The sequence below is a fragment of the Zalophus californianus genome, chromosome 10 (assembly GCF_009762305.2).
Source record: "Zalophus californianus isolate mZalCal1 chromosome 10, mZalCal1.pri.v2, whole genome shotgun sequence".
In the NCBI taxonomy this organism is placed as follows: domain Eukaryota; kingdom Metazoa; phylum Chordata; class Mammalia; order Carnivora; family Otariidae; genus Zalophus; species Zalophus californianus.
The window spans coordinates 38,613,926-38,639,346 of record NC_045604.1 but is presented as its reverse complement, the minus strand read 5'-3'; the positions used below and the strand labels follow the sequence as shown (position 1 = coordinate 38,639,346).

The following is a 25,421-nucleotide window of genomic DNA, read 5'->3' as shown; positions in this document are numbered from 1 at the left end:
ATTCCCCCCCATATACATCAGATATGGTATAATAAGACCTAGTAAAGCAACTGAGGAAAATCAATTGGGCAGCCGTTAATGAGGCTGGCTATTGTAATTCCAGTTTTGTGTTCTGATATATACAAGAAACCTACAGAAAAGTAAAATCATAAAAATCAATTTCAAAGAAATCAAAGGAATCTGATGTTTTACCAGCAATACTTGTTAGTTATTTCACTTTGTTTTTCTTTTGTGTTATTTTAACCATTAAGAACTCAACCTGTTTTGCTCACTAGAATCTTTGAATAAATAACTCTAAGTATCAAAAACCTACCAAAGCTTTACTCTATTATAAGAAGAAGTTAAATCTGATCTAAAAATCTTACAAACAATAATTACAGATGCATCCTCTGTGAAGATATAACTGTAGCTTCCAAAAATGGGAAATAATGTGTTAAAAATGAATCCCTCAATTAATATGAAGAAGGCAATTTTTTTTTCCAGCACATTTTTAATGTCTTTATTAAGCATCCTATACCAAGGGTAACAATCTTAAGAGAAATAATCTCCGACAGTCAATTATATGTACAAAAAGGTCAGTGGAAGCATCCAAAAAAATCTTTTTGTACTTGGCATTTCATTTCATTTAGAGGAACTCAGTAAATACATAAAGCCCCCCCCGCCCCGTACTGTGTCCACTATAAAGTAAATATATAATAAAGGGTAGCTGTCATAATGTTAATCCTAAGATACTCAGACATCTCCTCTCCCTGTGACCCAGTTAACAGTTTTCTCCCATTTTGATAATAATTAGTAGTATTGGACATTATGGTGTTTAACTTTTCCCCTCTCATTTTTCTTAGCTAACTTTCTGTCCTCATTAGATTATACTTAGCATTTCATATTCCCCCATATTCAAATAAAATTTAAGGTTCATATATAGCCTTGAAACTCACAAAAGAAGCTATGCATTGATTCCATCTTTTTTTCGTCATTTGACAACAATAGCCACATTCCTTTTATCACAAATACGTCTGTTGTGGCACACTAACAATAAAGCCTGAACCTGGAGCTGGGGTTCTTGTATGCAATCCAACTGAAACAACATGTTTTGTTTTCTATTCTCCTAGATGGGGACTACTGTGAAGAAAGGACCGTCATTTCCATCTTTCTATCTACTGTCTAAACAGTGTGCAGGACACAACAGGCACTCAGTCAGTGCTGCAATAACTCATCAGAATGAGATGTGCCAACACAAAGTAGACAGTCTTTGCAGTTGCAAAGTTCTAATAATAGCAAGAAACGGTAGCCAGTAAAGTTCTAAGAAAAGTTTCATTCATTCTTAGGCCAATTTCACCTGGATGAACTGCTAAAATCGAAAATTCAATGTGCTTCAATTCTTTCTCCCCCACCCCCACCCCCCCCAGATCACTTCCTCTTTCTGACCTCCAAGCCACTCTGGCAAAAAAGCTTTGGACCAAGCTTATTTTTTCGCCCTTGTTCTTTTGGGCAAGTTTCCAAGTCCTGTAGGATATGTCTATAATGTTTCATGGAGTCTTCCTCTTCTACTGATTCCTTTGGCCAGTCTGCTTCTTGGAATAACTTTAAAGCTACAACTAGATCCCTGCTTTAACTAACTGCTTTCTGTATCAATCTGTAATACTAACTGCTACCCAATTAATCTTCCCTCTCTCTCAAATAAATGGATAAATCTTTTTTAAAAAGCACTATTAACTATTTGTACATTTTTTTCAGATGTTTTATTTGTGACTAACATCACATCATAAACATTTTCTAATTTTCATGAGACTATGAACTTCGATGGCTATATAGCATATCCATGTGATAGATATTATGAGGTATTTAAATGTTCATCTATTGCTGGACATTTACATTGTTTCCAATCTTTTACTATTAAAATAATATGTACTTTTTACATGGAAGTACTTGACATCCCTGATAATTTCGTCAGGACAGAATCCCAGAAATGAAAAGACTAGATCAAAAAGCATGAATATGCTTAATGCTTCTGATACATGTTGTGAAACTGCTTTACAGAAAGGCTGTACCAGAATCCACTCCTATAAGCAATGTGTATTAATGCCACCTTCATAGCAACTTGCCTTTACTGGATGTTAGCAAGCTGACCAATTTGATTAGTCAAATATGGCATCTCCCTTAAATTCCATTCTTCTCATTATTACATAGAATTTTTAAATGTGATGATTGGCACTTTCTTTATGACATTTGTTCCTAACCTAAACAAATACCCTAAAGTGAGTTGTAAAAAAACTGCATTTTTCTGGGCACCTGGGTGGCTCAGTCGTTAAGCGTCTGCCTTTGGCTCGGGTCATGATCCCGGGGTCCTGGGATTGAGCCCCACATCCCACGCCCCCTGCTAGTGTTCCCTCTCTCGCTGTGTCTCTCTCTGTCAAATAAATAAATAAAATCTTTAAAAAAAAAAAAAAACTGCATTTTTCAAGAGAGAATGAAACCGTTTTAGCCCTTTTCCATTCTTTGCTGGGTGCCCAGTTATATTTAATGTTTGATATGGAACTATGGAAACAAAATTTTGGTCCTATCCCATACTTTCTTCCAATTACAAAATCATGAAAATCACAAAACTTACAAGAACACATTATTTCCTTTGAAATTTCTCACCCACAAAAGCTGAGCGTGTTTTACTTTCTACTGAATTAAGATCAGGCCTAACAGATAAATTTACACAAATATCAACATTATTATTGTAACATTAAAAATATTATCCTTGGGGCGCCTGGGTGGCTCAGTCAGTTAAGCAGCTGCCTTCGGCTCAGGTCATGATCTTGGGGTCCTGGGATCGAGCCCCACATCCGGCTCCCTGCTCAGCAGAGAGCCTGCTTCTCCCTCTCCCTCTGCCTGCCACTCTACCTACTTGTGCTATCTGTCAAATAAATAAATAAAATCTTTAAAAAAAAATGTTATCCTTAAAAAACCCTGTTACTGCTAAATCTCAAAATATAAGTAGAAAATACATAACATAAAAAAAAATACCTAACGTATTTACAATTTTTAACGCTTTAGAAATATAAATGACACCTTTGTAAGCCTCACTGAAGCATATAAAACTTGGAGATATTAGCCATTTTAAGCTATGAAATTAGCAATTAATAAAGTTTAGTAAAAACTGTCTCATTAAATTTTAATTTATTGGTTTTTCTGAAAGATTGCAAAGAATATTTGTTAAATTTGCTTGACCAGAATTAGGACTTGACTTTAATATGTACGATAAAATACTCTCAGAACAATGATCAAAATCATTTTTTGAACCACCAATTCTACGTCAAGAAATTCATGCTATAGGGGTACCTGGGTGGCTCAGTCGTTAGGCGTCTGCCTTCGGCTCGGGTCATGATCCCAGGGTCCTGGGATCGAGCCCCGCATCGGGCTCCCCACTTGGCCGGGAAGCCTGCTTCTCCCTCTCCCACTCCCCCTGCTTGTGTTCCCTCTCTCACTGTGTCTCTCTCTGTCAAATGAATAAATAAAAACTTAAAAAAAAAAAAAAGAAATTCATGCTATAAATTGTTCTCAAGAAAACCAAAAATACACAAAGATATATAGGAAGAAGTACTAGAAACAATTTAAACACCAATTAATAAGGGAGTAGTTAAATAAATTATAATATCGGTACAACCAAATATTCTCTATTCAAAACCACAACAGCAACATTTGCAAATACTTACACAGTGTTTACCAGGCACCAGGCACCAAGTGCTTTACATATATCAACTACTTAATCCTCACATCAACTGTATGAGGCAGGTAATTATCGTCCCTATTTTATAGATAAGGAAATGGAGGCACAAAAACACTAAATACCTTGCCCCACATCACACAAACTAACGTAGTCTGGCTCTAGAATCCTTGTTTTTAATCACTACACTGGTCTCTCTTAATGCAGACCTATATGTACTGAGAAGGAAAGTTGTTCAAGGTATACTGTTAAGATGGGGGAAGAAAACAAGCCATAGAACAATATGTAAGATCCATTTTATTTAACCTGACAGGTAGGGAGTATATGTTTATACACACTGGAAAATTTCCCCTATTTCTAGAGAGCAGAACTGGGTGGGTATTAAAGTGACTAGGAAGGGAGAATTTTTATTTTTACTTTATATACTTCTATATATAGCTCAAATGTATTGCCTTATATATTAGTTTCATAATTTAAAAAAAATAGTTAATAAAAAGAGAATCGTTTCACCCCTTGGGTCCCCAAGTAACTTGGGACAAAACTCTTTCCCATCCCCCACCTATCCGGTGTATGCACACTCGCAGGCATTCCTTCTAACCCAGGCATTTCACCTTTTCTCTGACCTACTCAGTACTCAGCAATTATACACTGAACAACTTCTATGTACCAAGTATTCTGCTAAATGTTGGGATACAGATGATGAAAATGACATAATCCCTAATCTTAGGAACTTAAAGTTTTAATAACACAAGTGGCCTGGACTGAATACAATTATTTTCTCACCTTTTCTTCTCCAGAGTTAAAATAAGGGATTCATTTAAAGGAACAATAAACATTTTCAATCTCTCTCCTAAAATCCTGTCTGGTATATCCAACTGCCTACTCAACACCACCTGGACATTTCAGAAGCATCTCAAACTCACAAGTCCAAAACTGATTTTCTTCCTCTAAATCCACCCCTCCCACAGCTTTCCCCATCTTAGTAAATAAGAACTCCATTCTTTCAGTTCTGTGAGCCAAAAACCTCGCAGGCATGTAGAGCAGAATTATGTCAGTTCCATCTTCAAAATAGATTCAGAATCAGATGACCATTTCTCACCGCCTCTACCACTAACGCTTTGTGCAACCCACAATTATTTTCACCTGGATTGCTGCAAAAACTTCCAAACTCGTCTCCTGCTTTTGCCTTTGCCTTCCTAGACGACCTTTTCCACAAAGCAGCCAGAGTGACCCCTATCTTGTCACTCCTCTGCTCAGTACCCCTCAATCACTTCCTATCTACTCTGAGTAAAAATCAAGTTCTTGGGGCACCTGAATGGCTCAGTCGGTTAAGGGTCTGACTCTTGATTTCGGCTCAGGTCACAATCTCAGGGTTGTGAGATCAAGCCCCTCACTGAGCTCCACACTGGGCATGGAGCCCACTTGAGCTTCTCTCTCTCTCCCTCTGCCCCCTAACCCTGCATGTGCTCTCAAAAAAAATAATAGTAAAATAAAATCAAGTTCCTAAAGTGGCCTATTAAGACCACAGAGGATCTTCCCACCTGCCTCCCCACCTCCAGGTTCTTCCCATTCTGCTCCAGCCACAGTACCCTTACTATTTCTTATACCCCAAGTACACTCTTGGCTTCAAGCCCATTTGCTCTCTCTTAATGGGATACTCTTTCCTCACATATCCACAATGCTCCCCCTCTCACTTCCTTCAGGTCACTGGCCAAACGCCCCTTCCTTAATGAGGTGACCACTCTAATTTAAATAGTAAGCCCCACCTCACCCTTCTGGCATCCCCTTTTCCCATCTTTTATTTAACTTTTCGCCATAAAATTTATCTCCATCCAACATATATTTACTTATGTATTTGCTTACTGTCTGTTCTGCCTCTCAGTGTAAGCTCCATGTGGACAAAGTCTTCATCAGTTTTGTTCACTGCCATGTTAGAACTAAGCCTGTATCCCAGTAAGCACCAATATATTTCTGACTAAATGAATTAAAAATGGAAAGAAAATGAGTCCAAGAGACTTACGTGAAATCTTGAATAGTCCTATAAGCAGAAGGAAGCTAAAGCCACAGATCATAAGTATTCAAGCATTCATGTTAGAGAAAACAATTGTTCAACACTTATTTTTCAGGAATAGCTATTTACACATATAAAAGTAATGTGTGTATGATATATGCACAACTTCTAATTCACAGAGGTAACAAATACCACTAATATGTAAAAGATAGCATACTGCCCATCATACAGTTCACCTGATTGCTCAAGCTAAAGCCAAAAAATACACCTAGATTCTTCTCTCCCTAACCCAGAATCTATCACAAGTCCCACTGAGTCTACCCTCAAAGCATTGCGGCTAGAACACCAGAAAGCCATGCCATCATCACCTCTTGTCGAGACTATTCACTGCTTGTTTACTCTTCCTTGCCTGTTTACAATCCATTCCCTATACAACAGCCAGAGTGATCTTTTTAAAACGTAAATCAGATCTTGCCACCGCTTTAGATATCCAATGGTTTCCCAATGCACTTGAATAAAAGCCAAAGTCCTTTCCCTGCAGCACAAGACTCCTGCCTATTTCCCCAAGAGCCTCATATACCACAACTGCCCTCACCTACTACACTCCAACCAAATGGTCTCCTTTCTTGTTCATCAGATACTGTTTTTGCCTTTGATTTCTTACACTGATCCCTGTACCTAGAATGCGCTTCCCAATTACATCCAAATGGTTATTTCTTTTGTCATTCAAAACTTCTCTTAAATGTTGCCTTTTTGGAGCAGGCTCCCTTGACTACCTCATCTAAAGTAGTCCCCCAGTCATTCTTTTTTAAAGATTGCTGTGTTAGAAACCAGTGCAGTCCCTATTATTAGTCCATATTATCGTGCTTTTTGGTTTTGTTTGACTCGTCACAGAAAGCTCTCTTCCTGTCTTGTTCACCAAAGAGAGAGTCTAGTACACAATACATGCTCAATAAATTTGCAGAACATTAAATGAACCTAGAGTCCCTATTTGCACTATAATTTAATATCTTTGTGTTATAAAAATCTTCTTATAATCAAACAGTAGGCACCTGAAATCAACAGTCAAAAAGAGATCCTCCCCCACCAAGTTTAAATCATTCAGGACAAATTCAATATCATGTAGCCATTCAAAGTCAGCTATGGCCAACAATAAAGGAAAAAAGAGCTTGGTAAAGATAATCTAAATCTAGACATATGGCTTTCAAATAGATTATAAAAATTTTCTCAGTATTAAAGTAAAATTAGTTGAAATATCAGCTTTAAGGAGTATAAGAGAAAGTGAGCAGATGGCAGAAGAAAAACTGAAGTGTGTTCTGGAGAAGGAAGAGAAAGAGCAGGAAGAAGCTGCAAATAGCAGAGGCAAACTAGAATCGAAAATTTGCCACAGATAATCTCCAACATGAATAATCCACACTGGGTAATAGAATATTGACTATAATTACATTCATCCTACTGACCTTGTTCTAAATTATTATGGATTATTACTACGCAAGTTATTTTGTTCCACACCAGAGGTGGCTGTATTTCGCTATCAGATGACATGACCTCTAATTCAATAATGTCTGTAATGCACTGGTATCCTCAGATAAAAGCTGTCTATAATGTCTGAACAAAGGTGAATTAGTTATCCAATTCACACACGCAATTAACTCTCTTAATACCTGAGAGACCATGGAGCCCCTTCTGAATTTCCTATTAAATACTACATATGGAGGTCTTCCCTCCATCTGTAGTTATCTTGTGCTGTACTTCATAATAAACAATATTAATAGTTTATTGCCCCCGTCAAAAATCTTGCATTAGTTATCATAAAAGACCTCATTCCACAAAGCAATGACTCATTTTCCTGGGAAAATGCATTAAATTCAAATGTCATACCTATTAGTAAAACACAACAGTTCTTTATTCTCAGTAATGTGAAAATAAAAATAACACCTTCATGAAACATGGAAAATAATTTAAATTTTTTTTACTATTTTAAAAACCCCTCTTAAGGCCAAAAGGCAGTATTTACTATGTGGATTTATATTTATATGCTGTATTCAGTCATTCTAAATAAAAGACTATTTATTTAAATTCAGGTGTTAAAGGGCAAAAACAAATCAAAACATAGTATTTTTTTGTCACCTGTTCCCTCTACCATGAGCTGAAATTTCATAAATAGTTTGAAGGCAGAGCACCATGGCTCTGCTTTGTACCCATATGTGATGCCAATGGCTGTATTCGTAAAAACCCAGATCAGAATAACTAGGTAATGTCAAATGTTAAGCAAATACCCATGCATTCTAAAAAATGAGGTAATTAATTAATTCTTCAGGGGATGCTTTTTACTTTCGTCATCTAACACTAATGTATCCTTTTAGCAGAGAACAAGAGAACAAAATAAAATGCCTAAAATAAAACCTAGCTCTTTTAGCACACATTCACCTTAACGTGCTCATCACAGTAGCTCAATTCTAGGGGAAAGTAAGTAGTTATGTATATCTAAGAATGTTACTGTAGTTCAAATGAAATCTGCTGTTCACCTGGGTTTTCATTTTCCCTCACAACTCAAAGAGAGTGGAGGAATGAGGAAAACAGTTTCTTACATGTGTTTCATATGTTTTATCTGCCCATGCAATGCCAGAAGTAAAAAGGGCATTATAGACACTGAAAAGCTAAGTAGATGACATTCTTTCCTCTGTAAACAATTTAAACCACAAACTAACCTTCTGCGTGCTGCAGCACAAGAAATACGGACTCCTCAGAAATGATGTACTTGTGCAGACACACCATGTTGGGCACACAGCGGGGGATGATGGTCTTTCTGTTCCTGCTGTATTCACTGCTTTTCCTTAGACCCTGACAGAGAACAAAAAGGTCAGTTGTACCCTCAGTTGCCTTTGGAGCCTGCTGTGCTCTGTGTTTATCAACCAAACTAATCTATCCGAGTTACTCTGGGCTTCAGAGAAACCACTCATCTGCTGCTCTATGCCCCTCAGTCCCTGGAGGCTCTGCTGATGGCATCTGGCGTGAATCCAGAGAACGGAAGATGCCACAAGGCTGCCATTAAAATCAATTACGTGGGTCAGTGTTTTTATTAGAGATGCTCTCAAACTAAGTCATCAGGATGACACACAGTTATTTCTCTATGACCTTTTCTTAAGTTTTATTTTACATATATATATATATATATCTTTAAAGCAGTAGACACTGTGAGATCATTCAGATTTCTGAGACACAAAAGGTATTCCTAGATTAAACAGGAGATTTGAAAATTTTATGCCAAAAAAGTACAAAGACTACTTTAAGTCTTCTCCAAAGAAACAAGGTATCTATAGTGTCTGGTGTCAAAGCCTGGTTTAAAAATCCGGGGAAATGCCAGTGATAAAGTATATGCAGAAAGAAATTCGTTTCAGTTATATGTCAATGTGACCTATTGCCATGCTGTAAATAAAAGAAAAAATATCTGAAAAAGAAATATAAAATTAATCTGAAATTGATTATTTCTAGATGCTATGGAAATTATTAAATTAGGATATTTTAGAATATGTACTGTCACAATCCATTTCAATTTTGAAATTACAAAATTGAGCGGTTTTTCTTTCCTTGTTCATTTAGTTAGAAATGAGTTATATAAAGAAACAGAATTGAATTTAGATTAAAAAAAAGAAGAAAGAAAGAAAAAAAGAGAGGACCAGGGATGTAGATAACACTCTCCCAAATACCTGAAACAGAGACTTAAAGGCAAAATTTCAGCTCTTTAGGGCTATAATCACAATCAGAGGTACAATTGTGTGCAATCTTCACAAATTATACAAAATGTATTAGAGATGTGTTTAAGGCACACACTCTCTATTTAAATATCAGGGAATGAGTCTTCAACTTACCCAAACTATCACCTCCATACTCTATAACCTAAAACTCTTTTTAAACGCATGCTATTAACTGTGAAAAAGAACAGAAAGTAAAATAAATATAGATCACCATAAACATAAGAGAACTTCCAAACACCCAGAAAAAATACTAAATATTTTTTTTCTTTCAGAAACATAATTTGAAAATAAATGCCTAAATTCATTAAACATACAAATTCTACTTACTTTTAAAATGAATGTCTGTTCGGTCCTTGTGTCCATTACAAGTAAAACCTACATAAAAGACATGAATAATAATTCATTCACAGTACAAGGAAACACTGACTTGTACGTTTTTGTTTTTGAAACTATACCTTAACGGTTTGCGGGTAAATGCTGAAACTCACTCCACCAAAACTGTTAATTTCTGAATAGGTTTTTTTTTTTTTTTAAGCCGCCAAATCACAGGATTAAAACAGTCTTACCTAAAGTAGGTTTTATTAGTTTCCTTTTCTAAAAATTCCATATTTTAGAAACATTTCTATGTTTTCCTAGATTTGTTTTAAAATATATTGCTTAGGGGGCACCTGGCTGGCTCAGTAGGTTAAGCATCTGCCTTCGGCTCAGGTCATGATCTCAAGATCCTGGGATCGAGCCTCATGTCAGCTCCCTGCCCAGTACGCAGTCTGCTTCTCCCTCTGCCTCTGTCTCTCCCCACCCCCCCACTCCTGTGCTCTCTCTCGCTCTCTCTCTCTCTCTAATAAATAAATAAAATAAAATATATTGCTTAAAAGGAAAAATTACTTCACACAAAGAATTTTTCCTCATGGAACATATATGGTTTAGAAGGAGTAAAAAAAAAAATTTACAGGCATTGCTAAAGTCTCAATTTTCTTCTTAAAATCCCTTATGTAGCAACATGGTATAATGTGATCTCAATAACTCAGGCTCCAACTTAAGACCCCCTTTTGGTACTCCTTCTCCATCCAAGACTCATCCTAGCTCCTCTTTTTCCATCAGCAAATCCTGTCAGCTCTAAGTTCAAAATGTATCCAAAGTGTAAACTCACTTGGCACAGCTATTACCCTGATCCAAAGATTTACCTGGATTATAACAATGGCCTCCCAACAGATTTCTCTGCTTCCTTATTTGCTGCCCTATGGTCTATTCTCTAAATACCAGCCAGTGTTTTCTTTTAAAAACATAAGTTACATCATATCACTCCTCTCATTTAGAAAAACAGCCTAAGTCCAAAAAACTACCTCAAGCCCATGCATGATCTCACACATCGCCCCCTCAGACTACCTCCTCCCTCAACCCATCTTGATGGATAGAAGGAATGACTAGAGATAGAGAATTATTCTACCATGTTACTATTTTATTATTTTGGAGACACTACAGCAGAAGTTGGCAAACTTCTTCTATAAAGATCCAGACAGGAAAGATTTTTAGGCTTTGCCAGCCCACGCGATCTCTGCTGGAGCTCTTCATCTCTGCCATGGCAGCACAAAAGCATCCACTGTCTGAAATGGGCCCCGTCTGGAGTATTTACATCACAGACACCTGCAAACACTGTAAACAGGGTTTTGGGTTCCCCCTCCCCAGAGCTGAGAGTCAGGAATGAAAAAAAGATGTCAAGCTTGGGAAAAGGAAAGAATGGTGAGAAGATGGGGGACCAGCCTGAGGAGAAGACAGTAAATTCCACGTTAGACATGATGAATTTGAAGTGACGGTGCCCACTTCATCTCTGAACTCTCTTACAAGTGTTTGACCTACACAATGTAAGTCTCCATTTAAATTCCATTGAATATTCCCAAAGATACCTTCTGAACTCACCCCTTCCTCTTCTCAAAGCCCTTTCCCCACTAGACATAAAACCAAACCCTGTTTCTCCTCCTACAGTACTGAATAACGCCACCATCCTTGTAACACGCCCACCACCAAAAAGCTCCCTCAGTCACTATGAATTCTCCCGTCCCCTATGCTCATAACCAGCGACCAAGTCCACTCCCTAAGTATTTCTCCTATCCACCCTCTACTCTGTTTACCTACCATATACTAAGTGTTTACTATGTGCTATGCTTTAGCCATAGATGTTAATTCTCTCAACTACACGATACGGTCATTTTAGTCTTTCTACTCTGAAAGTGAAGACATTCAAACTTCATCTGCAGAAGCTATAATGGCAGATAATAACAGATCTACCATTTGGAGAATTTCAGTGAAGTCATCTTAGAAAAGTGCTTGGGATAGCCACTTGTTACTATTATTGCTATGGCTGTTATTGCTGCTTCTCCTGACATGTCCCCCACAAGCCCCTTATCAAAGAAGTACTCATCCTTCCATATTCAGCTCAGGTAACACTGATTCTCCCCATTCTTTGTTCTCCCACTGTATACAATACCAATCCCTTCGATTTGATTTTTTTATTCACGTGTCTATTTCCCAACCAGATTTCAAGTTTTTTATGGGCATATTGTAGGCAGGATAATGGACGCCAAGGATGTTCATACCTTAATCTCCAGAACCTATGAATATGTTATGTTCCTGGCAAAAAAGGACTTTGCAGATGTAATTAAGGTGCAGACCTTAGAACAGATTATCTTGGACTATCTGAGTGGGCTCAATCAAATCCCATGAACCCTGAAAAGCAGAGAACTGTCTCTGGCCAGAAGTGCCAACACAGAAATGATATGGCAGAAGGGGAAACCAGAGAGATCTTAAGTATGAGAGGGATACATGGTTGCTGGTGCTAAGATACAGATGCCTACATGTCAGCATTGGGGATGGGCCTCTGGGAGCTCACAGGAAGCCTGAGAAGGAGCAGACAGCTTCTAGAAGCAAAGACCAGTCTTTGGCTGATAGCCAGCAAGGAAGAGTTCAGTCCTACAACTGCAAAGAAAAGAATTCAACCTACAACCTAAATGAACTTGGAAGTGTATTCTTCCCCAGAGCCTCCAGTAGGAACACAGCCCTGCCAGCACCTTGATTATAGCCCAATGTGACCCATGTCAGACCTCTGGTCCAAAGAACTTTGACATAGTCAGAGAAAGACAAATAAATACCATATGATTTCACTCAGATGTGGAATTTAAGAAACAAAACTGATGAACATGGGGAAGGGAAGGAAAAATAAAATAACACAAAAACAGAGACGGAGGCAAACCATAAGAGACTCTTAAGTATACAGAACAAACTGAAGGTTGCTGGAGGGGAAGGGGGTGAGGGGATGGCAATAATGTTTAGTTAACAATAGTCTTGGTAAATGTTCCCATGGTAAATGTTCAATAAACACATGTGAACAAATTTAGGTGTAAATGTTTAGAAGACAGATGTCAATAGGTAAATAGAGTTTAGGAATAAGTCGGGACTAAAGATTTATATTTGAGCATTCTCCGTCAAGATAACAGCTAAAAACATGAGACCGTACCTCCAATGAAGTGCTTACTTTATACTGGGCACCATGCCGGGTTTCAAAGAATTAAATCATATAATGCATTCAACAATCCAATGAGATAGGTATTTATATTTTTTTTCCTTTGTGACCAGATTTTTTTTTTAATTGAAATACAGTTGATACATTATATTGGTTTCAGGTACACAACACAGTGATTTAATAATCATATACACTATGAAATGCTTACCACAACGAGTGTAGTTGCCATCTGTCACCGTACAAAGTTATTACAATATTATTGACTATATTCCCCGTGCTGTTCTTTTTATTCCTATAATGTAACTGGAAGTCTGTATGTCTTAATTCCCTCACCTCTTCCGCCTATACCCCCCCCTCCCCAGCACACCTCCTCTCTGGCAAGCACAAGTTTGCATCTCTATTTAAGAGTCTGTTATTATTTTTTTGTTTGTTCATTTGTTTTGCTTTTTGGATTCCACATACAAGTGAAATCAAATGGTATTTGTCTTTCTCTGTTTGATTTATTTCAATTAGCATAATACCCTCTAGATCCATCCATGTTGTCATGAATGGCTAGACTGCACCCTTTTGTGGCTGAGTAATATTCCCTTGTGTACACACACCACATCTTCTTTATCCATTCATCTATAGACAGACATGTAGGTTGCCTCCATACCTTGGTTATCACAAACAATGTTGCAATAAATATGCAGGGTGCAAGGAATCTCCTCGAATTAGTGTTTCCATTTTCTTCAGGTAAATGCCCAGCAATGGAATTACTGGATCGTATAGTTCTATTTTTAATTTTCTGAGGAACCTCCACGCTGTTTTCCACAGTAGATGTACCAATTTACATTCCCCCAACAGCACATGAGTGTTCCCTTTTCTCCACATCCTCACCAACACTTCTTATTCTTGTCTTTTGGATATTAGCCATTCTAACTGGTATGAGGTGAAACTTCCTTGTGGTTTTGATTTGCATTTTCATGATGATAAATGTCGTTGAGCATGTTTTCTTATGTCTGCTGGCCACCTGTATGTCTTGGGAAAATTGTCTACTTAGGTCCTCTACAATTCCTTAATCAGAATTGTGTGTGTGTGTGTGTGTGTGTGTGTGTGTGTGTGTGTTGAGCTGTATCAGTTCCTTATATATTTTGGATATTAACCCCTTATCAGATATATCATTTGCAAATATCTTCTTCCATTCAGTAGGCTGCCTTATCATTTTATTCATGGTCTCCTTCTCTATGCATAAGCTTTTTAGTTTTATGTTGTCCCATTTGTTTATTTTTATTTTTGTTTCCCTTGCCTGAGGAGACAGATCCAAAAAAATATTGCTAAGGCTGATGTCTAAGAATTTACTACCTGTGTTTTCTTTTATGAGTTTTATGGTTTCAGGTCTTACATTTAGGTCTTTAAATCCATTTTGAGTTTATTTTCATGTATGGTGTAAGAAAGTGGTTCAGTTTCATTCTTGTGCATGTAGCTGTCCACTTTTCCCAACACCGTTTATTGAAGAGACTTTCTTTTCCCCATTGCATATTCTTGCCTCCTTTGTCATAGATTTAGGGACCATACAAGCACAGGTTTATTTCTGGGCTCTCTATTGTGTTCTATTGGTCTATTGTTCTAGTGATTGTCTATTTTGTGCCAGTACTGTACCATTTTGATTATTAGAGCTTTGAAGTATAGTTTGAAGCCTGGGATTGGGGGATACCTCCAGTTTTGTTCTTCTTTCTCAAGGCTGCTTTATTTGGGGTCTTCTGGGATTCCACACACACTTTATAATTATTTGCTCTAGTTCTGTGAAATATACTATTGGTATTTTCATAAGGACTGAATTGAAACTATAGATTTCTTTGGGTAGTACGGTAGTATGGTAGTATTAATTTTTGTAATCTATGGGCATGGTGTATCTATCTTTCCATTTATTTGTGTCATCTTTAATTTCTTTCATCACTGTCTTATAGTTTTCAGAGTACAGGTCTTTGACTTCTTTGGTTAAATTTATCCCTGGGTATTTTATTCTTTTTGATGCAACTGTAAATGAGATTGTTTTCTTAATCTCTCTTTCTGCTAGTTTGTTATTAGTGTATAGAAATACAACAGATTTCTGTATATTGATTTTGTATCCTGCAACTCTACTGAATTCATTATTAGTTCTAATAGTTTCTTGGTGGAGTCATTAGCATTTCCTATATATAATATCATGTCATCTGCAAATAATGATTTTTACTTTTTCTTTACCAATTTTGATGCCTTTTATTTCTTATTCTTGTCTGATTGCTGTGGCCATCTAGTACTATGTTGAATTAAGATGGTAAGAGCGGACATCCTTGTCTTTTTCCTGACCTTAGAGGAAAAGCTTTCAGCTTTTCACCACTGACTATAAGGGCAGCTTTGGGTTTTTGTCATATATGACCTTTATTATGTTGAAGTACTTTCCCTCTATACCCAGTATGTTGAGAGGTTTTTTGTTTTTTTTTTTATCATGAATGGATGCTGAATTTTGTCAAACGATTTTTCAGAAGTTGGTGTATTTTATTAACCAATTTTACAGATGAGGAAACAAACATAAAACTGTTAACCTGTCCATGCTCCCAAAGCTAAAAAGTGGTAGAGGTGAATTTAAACCCCAGCAGTCTGGCTCCAGGGTTCTTCTTCTGTAACTGTTGAGCTATATTTATGTCTGAATTTGAAAATTATACATAGCTGTAATATCAAGGGTATATAAGACAACAACTAAAAGTGGAGGGAGAAAAGTACAAAGAAAACCAGAAAGTATAAAATGGTTCAGGTGTCGGGAAAGAGAATACTTAAGAGTAATCATCTGTCCTAAACAACAATGAGAAGCCATGAAGAATGAGGACGGAGAATCAGTTACTGCCTAAGGCAGTCAGGAAACTGTTAGTAGCTTTCAGTACTGCTGGGTGATAAGAAAATGGCGACAACTTATATAAATCTTTCAAGAGAGAAGTATGCCAAAAGAAGGAAAACCACTGAAATGAAAGATTTAATAGGCTCATCTGGTTCAAAACTATTTTCAGATAGAGTAGATCTACTCTCCCCATAATTTCCCTTTGAGCTGTATTCATCATTAATGTTGAATCTCCAAAGCAGGGAAACACATTCAAAGAACCTGAACCTTGAGATTTAAATTAACATATCATATGTGCAAAAAGAGGCCCTTCCGCCCTCTCTCTGCAAAGGAGGGTTTAACGAACCTCAATTGAGTCTGTGAAGAAAAGTAGTATTCCTTAAATCCTCTGTGTTCTTGTATCGGGTTGACTCTTTTAAGCCACTCACCAGGATGCCAATCCTATTTAAATAAGACACATCTATATGAAATAGAAAACATTTCACTAGGTAAAAGGTATGGAAGACGTACAAAGGAAAGAATTTCGTTTTAACAGAATATACCTACATAAATCAGGAGTGATCTCTCTTTGCTGATCTCACTTAGCCATGAAGCATGAAGTGGATCAGATAAAAAGGCCAAATTAAGATTGATAAACATGGCTGGGAAGCACTGCTCTGTTTACATTTACTTTCTTCTCCTACCAAGTTTGTTCGCAATAAGACAACGTTCACATTGAGGTAATAAACACAAGAACATATGTGATTTTTTTTTAAATGTGCCCTTTGACTGTCAATTTCTCCCAAACAGGTGTTGGCTAAATGATTATAAATTGGCCTCTGGATACACCTCTTCAACTGAGCCGTACAGGGCTGGTGATAATATAATTAGACCTAAAAACATCAGGCTGGTGAATGCTTTCCATCTGTTTGGCAATAATGTTTAGTTAACAATAGTCTTTAAAAGAAGCACCTTCAACTTCAGTTCTTAAAGTTATTTATAGAGCCATTCTTAACACACCAGCACTCCTGCTAACAAGAGCTTTAGCCACTTGGAAATTATTAGCCATACAGCTGTATGCAAAAAGAAACGACTGCATTTAACATCTGTATCTTTCCAAATTTACACGCTTCAACCTCATTTAAAGTCATTTCTTAATGAATAGTGCTATGGCACTGCATTAATATTATAGTTGCATGCACAAAGATCATAAGGAGCCAAACATTTTTTTAATGCCAACAGTAGGCTAATCTGTAATGAAGCTGTCAGCATAAAGGACAAAATAATAGCTTCTTTAACCCTCAAACAGAATTTGTTCGTTTGTGGACTAGAACACATCAATTTAAAAACTGCTCATGGGTTTGCTCACCTTTATAAAGACAAAAATCTAATTTGGTACTAATTTGATACAATTGTCTTTCCAATAAAAGGCTCCTAAAACCATCTTTTATTTCATGATAAAACAAGTACTATAACTAAAACTGTCGTGAAATAATTACCTTGGATAGCATACCTTATTGAGAGAATACAATTAATCATTTTTCACACTCACTTATCAGCACTCTATTAGCATATGGTCTAACAGAAGAGATTATTCCATCTTTGCCGTAGTAATATATAGAATGACTGCCTCTAACTGAGGAAAAAAAAAAAAAGCAGACAACTTATCCCTTAAGGATCAGCCTCATCTGTTCTTCAATTCCACCAGCACAAAGAGACTTGACCACTCTTCTTTCCTAACGGTGGTAGGAAAAACTCCAACTGATGAATAGTCTGCGTTTTTTTCTGATGATAGAGTAAGGAAGGCCTGATATTTAACTAGGTACCACTTTTGGGAAGACAGGAGGTGGGGAAGTATATCAAAGGCATCAAATGATGATTTCTTTTAAACATATGAAGAATAAATTTGGAGAAAAGAGAGAGATGCTACTATAAAGACACTATCATTGTGGTGAGGAAGAGTGAAGACTTCCCTCTGGTATGGATTAAGTGTCACTCTTGAATCTTTTTACGTATTTAATTTAAATGTTGACATCCAAAGTATGGAAGTCTCTAAAAACAACTTTAGCTCCAATTCCTTTAAAAAGAAAGAATTCCTTTAAAAAGAAAGATTACATGAGTAATTTGAGGGAATATCTATCCCTAATTTGGTGCCAGTTACTTCACAGGACTCCAGAACAATTAATAAAAGTTATAAAAAAAAAAAAGTCTACAGAGGTAGTCATATTGGACAAACCCAGCCTTTCCCTTAATGATATCACCAGTACTACTCATGTTTGCTAGATGTAATCTGAATGGACTTCAGTTATGCAAGTTATACTACTGGGAATTCACACATAAATAAACATAACAGAAAAGAATGGGATCAACATAAAAAGAAGCCAGAGAAAATACAGAAGCCCAATTCTGCAAGCTAGCTAGTTCTTCTCAACAGTTTCAGATGAATAAGATTATACTCACTGTACTCTGTTAGAAAACTAACTTAACCATTATTGTTATTAACTGAACTCATCTTGACAGCACTGCAGGAGCTAACAGTGTTACTCTTCTGCAGAAAGGGATTTTTTTTTTAAAGATTTTATTTATTTATTTGACAGAGAGAGAGACAGAGAGAGCAGGAACACAAGCAGGGGGAGTGGGAGAGGGAGAAGCAGGCTTCCCGCTGAGCAGGGATCCCCATGTGGGGCTTGATCCCAGGACCCTGGGATCATGACCTGAACTGAAGGCAGACCCTTAACAACTGAGCCACCCAGGTGCCCTGCAGAAATGGTTTTAAGCAACAAACCCAGAGCACTAAATCTTTGCTTCCCCCCGCCCCATACCATGTGATGATAATCAAGTTATTTATATTTACTGCTAAAAACCCATCTCATTTCGTATGCTTAATATTCAAACTGTATTTCCACTCTTACTTAATTCCATACCTTATTCTCATGAGAGATCTCTTATAAAATTTCAACTACCAGAAAACAAGGAATAGTCCTAGGTGACCTTTAATACCAACAACTCCCCTCACTGGGCCCCTTCTCTTTCTTTGACACCAGAAGGCTAGCAACATTCCTTGTACCATTGTCCAGCAACTCCAAAAGCAAAAGATGTTGGAGTCTATAGCTTTTGTCCATCAGAAGTTGCAGTGTCAAGAGCATCAGCATGAACAGACTGTGTAGAGGCACTTCTCTCCTGTTATGCCATTAAACCAATCTGTTCTTGATGGTCATTTGCTCACAAAAGTATTTCACTGATGAGAATTCAAATATGAAGAGTAAAATTTCACATGGATACTTATAACTCTAGTCTAAAGGGTATTTTCATTTTACAACTTTCAAGGATCTATGTTTAGCAAAGCATAAAAGGTACCCCTAAGATTTAAGGAAAACAAAACAAAACAAAATCCTTACAGGTCTTACCCGTAAGTTTTTAACTGTGCCAGAACTTTCAACATGGCACATTATCATGAAGTGAACAAACAATCCAAAAAGGATACTGCTTTGTGGATTGATGGCAAAGTCAAAAAATCACCAACCAACTCAGAACACACTGAAATATCTTTTTGAGGCAGGATGAGGTCTCCAGGCTTCTATAAAACCTAGAAATCTCTTCAAAGGTAGGAAATGAAAGACCAAATCCACTCACACTGTATGAAGGTAGTACTGAAGATCCACATTTCTTTCCCATTATTAAAATCCAAAATACCATAATTTAAAGTATACTTTAAGTGTTTATAGAAACACAATTAACTCCTAAAAACACCTCTTTTTTCAGTTTATCCAGTATCTGTCTTAACCACAGGCAAATTGGGGCAGGAAAGGGGAGAAAAGAACCCACATTAGGAAATGCAAGCAACACAACTAAACTGGTAAATAACTAATTTCTCTATAAGAAAACAACTAATTTTAGATTTCTTTAAATGCCCAGACATTTGCAAAGGTTTTAGTATGCTAATTTTTTAATTAAAAGATATTTCAGCAGTGAAAGCTCTTTCATATGCACTACTGATTCTTCATCAAACGTTAACTTTCCAACTTAACACCAGTATAGCCGGTGGCAGCCTGAAGGTTTACCATCTGCTGCTACCCAAAGTCACTGTGGCCACCTTCAGAACATATGCATCAAAGCCTGAAGATAAGAGACTGCCTAATATTGCCTAAGTCAGCATAAGGGGGATGACGAACCCAGAGGCAGGCAACAGGCAAGCTACCAGAAAATACAGAACATCATGAACCACCAGTCACCTCTTAGAATATATACCCAAGGTCACAGGGGACTCTAGTGGCTGAACAAAAAGACAAGAGAAATACTCCCTCTAATGGGATTTACTTAAGTAAATTAAGTAAATGTGATGATTTTTTCCCTTAAAAAAGGGGGGGACGGGTTAGTCATATTTAAAGTCACCCATAATTCTATTCAAAATAAGCATACAATGAATAAAATGAAATATAAAAGCTAAGGTATTTTAATCAGTCTATGAATAATCATAAAGGTATTTTTTTACGCAGTCATAAAATAAGGTGCTTTGTTCTGAAAGGTTTGTTTTCTAGGTACCATCATACACACAATCCAAATGTTACCCAAGGAAAATGTACTTTTTGAGATGAGGTTTAATAATATCTATAAAAGAGCAATTAAAAACCCTGGCTTCTGGCTACTCAAAAATGTCATTTATTTAAAGTAATGATTCTATTTGCCACAATACTCCATACAGAAACAAAATATTGTAGTATCTTTTAAAATACTAAAAATAGAGAATCTCAAGAACCTGGCTATATTCAATCATAATACTGGATAACCGGCATATATTCATTCATCTTAAAACAAATGGACTAATAATGAAGTTTGTCCTGTACGTCATCTTTGCCTCCTGGGGTTTGTGGGTTTTTTCCCCATATTTTAAATTCAGTTAGGAGAAAAATCAATATAGAAAATATTTTTTAGAAAATAATACCAAAAGCATCTTTTAATTCTTGGCTTTAAAATAGCAACAGATGCATTTGGTTTACAGTAATTCTAATCTTAATCCAGATTTTTAAAAATTCTTCAAAGCTTCTGTAGGGAATTAGTTATAAATTAATTTAAAACTAGGACATTATTAAGTATTTATGTACCATAAGAACTGTCATAATGAAGCCCATTTGTCCTGCCCTCTATTTAAACTGAATATAGCCCTAATCTGTTGAGTGCAACTACCCATGGTCTCCATAACCTAATACAACACTGTATTGTGTGTGTATGCCCCACGTGAACTCAATTTATGCCTTTGTATACTTAGTTACTCCAATAATAATCATGGTGATTTTTTTAAGAATCATAGCTTGTCATTGTGATAGCTAAAAATAAATGCTACTAGAATAACTTTATCTTCAAAGATATGTTATGAATATATTATGAATCATAATATTAGAAAAAGAAAATAAGCATATTTTGGTGGTGTTAAAACAGATTTGCAAATACAAGTAATTTACTCAAAATGCAAAGGCCACTCATTCCTATATAGTTTCATTCCTTCAAGAGGCACTGAAATAGGGTTAGCAAAGCTTATTTTCTTTGACAGACTTATCAGGATCAGAAAAGATAAAAAGGATTCCAAAAATGTTTCTCCACTTCCCATCTAAAAATCACTTAGCCAAACCCCTGGATTATTCATCTTTAGTAAACAGCTAACTCTAGTCCTGCCCTAAAGCAATGCAAAATATGTTATTCTCCAGAAAATAATCTAGGGAGTAATTATTTCAACCACAAACATGAATTTAAAATCTTTTATATTCGTATTAGCCAAATGTCAATGAATGTAAGCCATTCCTCAAAGATGTCTCCTAACAGGAATGTGAGGTTAACAATTTAGTGAACAAAAAAGTTATCACAAAAATATCTTTTACATACATATATGAAAAAAGTTTTACTTTGCATAATTTTTCAAATCCTAAGCCTATACATCTATCACTTCAGAAAACCTGTTTCCAAAGGACATGTGTCTTTGTAAGAAAACTGGATATAAATATAGCAGAAGGCAGAATATAAAAGACAGAAAAATTGGGTTTAAAACAGACATGCTGAAGAGCTAGGAAAAACATCCACTTATGAGGCTCTTCTCAGATCCAAATGCTTTAAAAAGCTAGATCTCTACACCTTTGTCATTCTCATTGTGATTGTCTGTTTTCTGTTTTTGTGAAGAGACTTGCCCAAGGCCACAAAGAGATTATGCAAGAGAGGTTAAAACTCTGAAGTTCTGGGTTTTCAGACCCAAATTCAGCTCCTGCCATTCAATTCCATAATGAAACCTTTTATTCTATTTCTCTGGTTTGAATTCTGAAGTTCACTTGGGATAATGATTTGACACTGTTAAATTTAGATGAAAATTCAATTAAACGTACAGTCTGTTGTAGTTAGCTTTAGATCCTTTCTATTTCCATTTGCTAGAAAAACCTAATACTCTAGTGCTGCTATAAACTATATCCATTCATACTCTGCTTTAGTCTTTCCATTCTGCTGCCAGATATGCTCTATAAACATACTCAAATCAATTTATAGGCCCTGAAAACTGCAATTAAAAAAGCAAGTATGTCCACATAGTTTTTACAAAGTATTCAGAATCAGTGCAGTATGTACACAGTTAATAAATGCAATCTTATAATGATAACTACACAGAGGCTACATATTCAGGTCAATCAATACATATCCAACTAAACTGCCAATGTCAAAAGTAGACTGATTCCAATTCAGAAGAAAATGCCTCAAGAGCAAGAAAGCTTTAAATGCTATTATTTTGAAATATGGGGGGGGGGGGGGGGGCGCGGGGAACAGAAGGAGAATCTTTTTTTTTTAATTAACTTATAATGTATTATTTGTTTCAGGGGTACAGGTCTGTGATTCATCAGTCTTATACAATACCCAGCGCTCACCACAACACATATCCTCCCCAATGTCCATCACCCAGCCATCCCATCCCTCCCAACCCCCTCACTCCAGCAACCCTCAGTTTGTTTCCTGAGATTAAGAGTCTCTTACGGTTTGTCTCCCTCTCTGGTTTCTTCTTGTTTCATTTTTTCCCCTTCTTCCCCTATGATCCTCTGCCTTGTTTCTCAAATTCCACATATCAGTGAGATCATATGATAATTGTCTTTCTCTGATTGACTTATTTCGCTTAGCATAATACTATGCTAAGAGAACTCTAGTTCCATCCACATCATTACAAATGGTAAGATTTCTTTTTTTTTTTTTTTTTGATGGCTGCATAATATACCACATCTTCTTTATCCATTCATCTGTCAATGGACCTCTGGGCTCTTTCCACAGTTTGGCTATTGTGGACCCTGCTGCTATAAACATTAGGGTGCAGGTGCCCCTTCGGATTACTACATTTGTATCTTTGGGGTAAATACCCAGTAGTGCAATTGCTGGGTCATAAGGTAGCTCTATTTTCAACTTTCTGAGGAACCTCCATACCATTTACCAGAGTGGCTGCACCAGCTTGCAATCCCACCAACAGTGTAGGAGGGTTCCCTTTTCTCTGCTTCCTCGTTTTCTGACTTGTTAATTTGAGCCATTCTGACTGGTGTGAGGTGGTATCTCATTGTGGTTTTGATTTTTACTTCCCTGATGCCGAGTGATGTTGAGCACTTTTTCATGTGCCTGTTGGCCATTTAGATGTCTTGGCAGAAATGTCTGTTCATGTCTTCTGCCCATTTCTTGATTGGATTCTTTGTTCCTTGGGTGTTGAGTCTGATAAGTTCTTTATAGATTTTGGATACTACCCCTTTATCTGATAAGACATTTGCAAATATCTTCTCCCATTCTGTTGGCTGTCTTTTGGTTTTGTTGACGGTTTCCTCTGCTGTGCAAAAGCTTTTTATCTTGATGAAGTCCCAATAGTTCATTTTTGCCCTTGTTTCCTTTGCCTTTGGTGATGTGTCTAGGAAGAAGTTGCTGTGACCGAGGTCAAAGAGGTTGCTGCCTGTGTTCTCCTCTAGGATTTTGATGGATTCCTGTCTCACATTTAGGTCTTTCATCCATTTTGAGTCTATTTTTGTGTATGGTGTAAGGAAATGGTCCGGTTTCACTCTCCTGCATGTGGCTGTCCAATTTTCCCAACACCATTTGTTGAAGACACTGTCTTTTTTCCATTGGATATTCTTTCCTGCTTTGTCGAAGATGAGCTGAGGGTCCATTTCTGGGCTCTCTATTCTGTTCCATTGATTTATGTGTCCTGTGTTTGTGCCAGTACCATACTGTCTTGATGATTACAGCTTTGTAATAAAGCTTGAAGTCTGGAATTGTGATGCCACCAGCTTTGGTTTTCTTTTTCAACATTCCACTGGCTATTCGGGGTCTTTTCTGGTTCCATACAAATTTTAGGATTGTAAGGAGAGAGAATCTTAAGCAGGCTCTGCACCCAGCACTAAGTCAACCCAGGGCTCGATCTAAGGACCCTGAGATCATGACCTGAGCCCAAATCAAGAGTCGGACGCTTAACTGACTGAGCCACCCAGATGCCCCTTCAAATGTTTTAAATGAGCTTTGTACTTCTGTAGCAGATGGAGCTTAACTTCTAGTACTGATTAAAATTTAACAGTGTTTTCATCTGACCTAGAAAATTTATTTACTTATAAGAATACAACGTAACCATGTTCTGAAAAATTCCAAAATATTTTACAGGACCTATGAAATACAAAGATACAATACTCATTCTCAAATTGACAATGTCCTGGACTGCAACAAAGTACCCTGCCAATAATCTATAGTGTACACTGTGAGAGAAGGGAAGGGGAAGGGGAGCACGGAGAGGAATATTTTGGGAATTTTCAGTTCAAACTACCCTCTTACTGTCTTACTGTGATCCTGCAGGTGTGGGATATTTTGAGGTGCAAATTCATAGAGTATTTGAAATCTGAAAAAACACATAAATTCTTTCTTTTTGTTCTCTTTACCACTATTCAACAAGCATTTACCACATCCTTACTGCATGGGCAACGTTGTATGTAGTTAGGCATGATCAGAGAAAACAAAGAGGAATAAGATTTAGTCCCTGCCCTCCAGGACAGGTTAACAATATATTTAAGGCAACTAAAGTCACAGAGGTGAAAATAATGTACAACTGAATGGCTGAGCTTAATTCAAAGACAGAAAAGATGAGCATAGAGTTATGGAGGAGGTAAGCTTTGGTTAAGTGTTGAAGAATGGACTAAATATGAATGGGCAAGAAGGAAGAATTCAAAGGGCTGAAGAAGCTAGAGAGAAAGCATGCTCTCAAAGACTCCCACAACCCTGTATATGCTATTCCTTCAGCCTGGAACACTTCTGTGAGCTAAGTCCTACTCCTCCCTCCTTTCTTTGCTTCGCCTACTCCAAGAAGCCTATGGAGAGCCCCAAGACAGGTGGCCCTCCTGTATGTTGTCACATTACCTTAGTGGACTTCCTTCACCCAAAGCACTTTTCACACTGGGTTAACTGCCAGTTTATTTATTTATATTTCCCACTGGATTATAAACTCTGAGAGGTGGAGATAAGGTATGTTTTGTTCATTATTGTATCTCTGGTGGCTAATACCACATGTGACACATACCAGGAGCTCAATAAATATTTGTTGAATAAGG

General features: G+C 36.9%; 1 protein-coding gene across 6 annotated transcripts in view; it reads right to left on the bottom strand.

Moving 5' to 3' along the window:
* RPS6KC1 (ribosomal protein S6 kinase C1) overlaps nt 1-25,421 on the bottom strand; it is a 174,739-nt gene that overhangs the window by 31,357 nt on the left and 117,961 nt on the right. For all 6 annotated transcript variants that reach the window (XR_003522969.1, XR_003522968.1, XM_027610784.1 and 3 more), the window contains 2 exons: nt 9,809-9,856; nt 8,435-8,567 (listed from right to left, as the gene is read on the bottom strand). Coding sequence is in view for 4 of the 6 variants with exons in the window: in XM_027610784.1 (XP_027466585.1) it covers nt 8,435-8,567; nt 9,809-9,856 (181 nt within the window). In the remaining 2 variants the exon portion in view is untranslated. The remainder of the gene's footprint in view (nt 1-8,434; nt 8,568-9,808; nt 9,857-25,421) is intronic.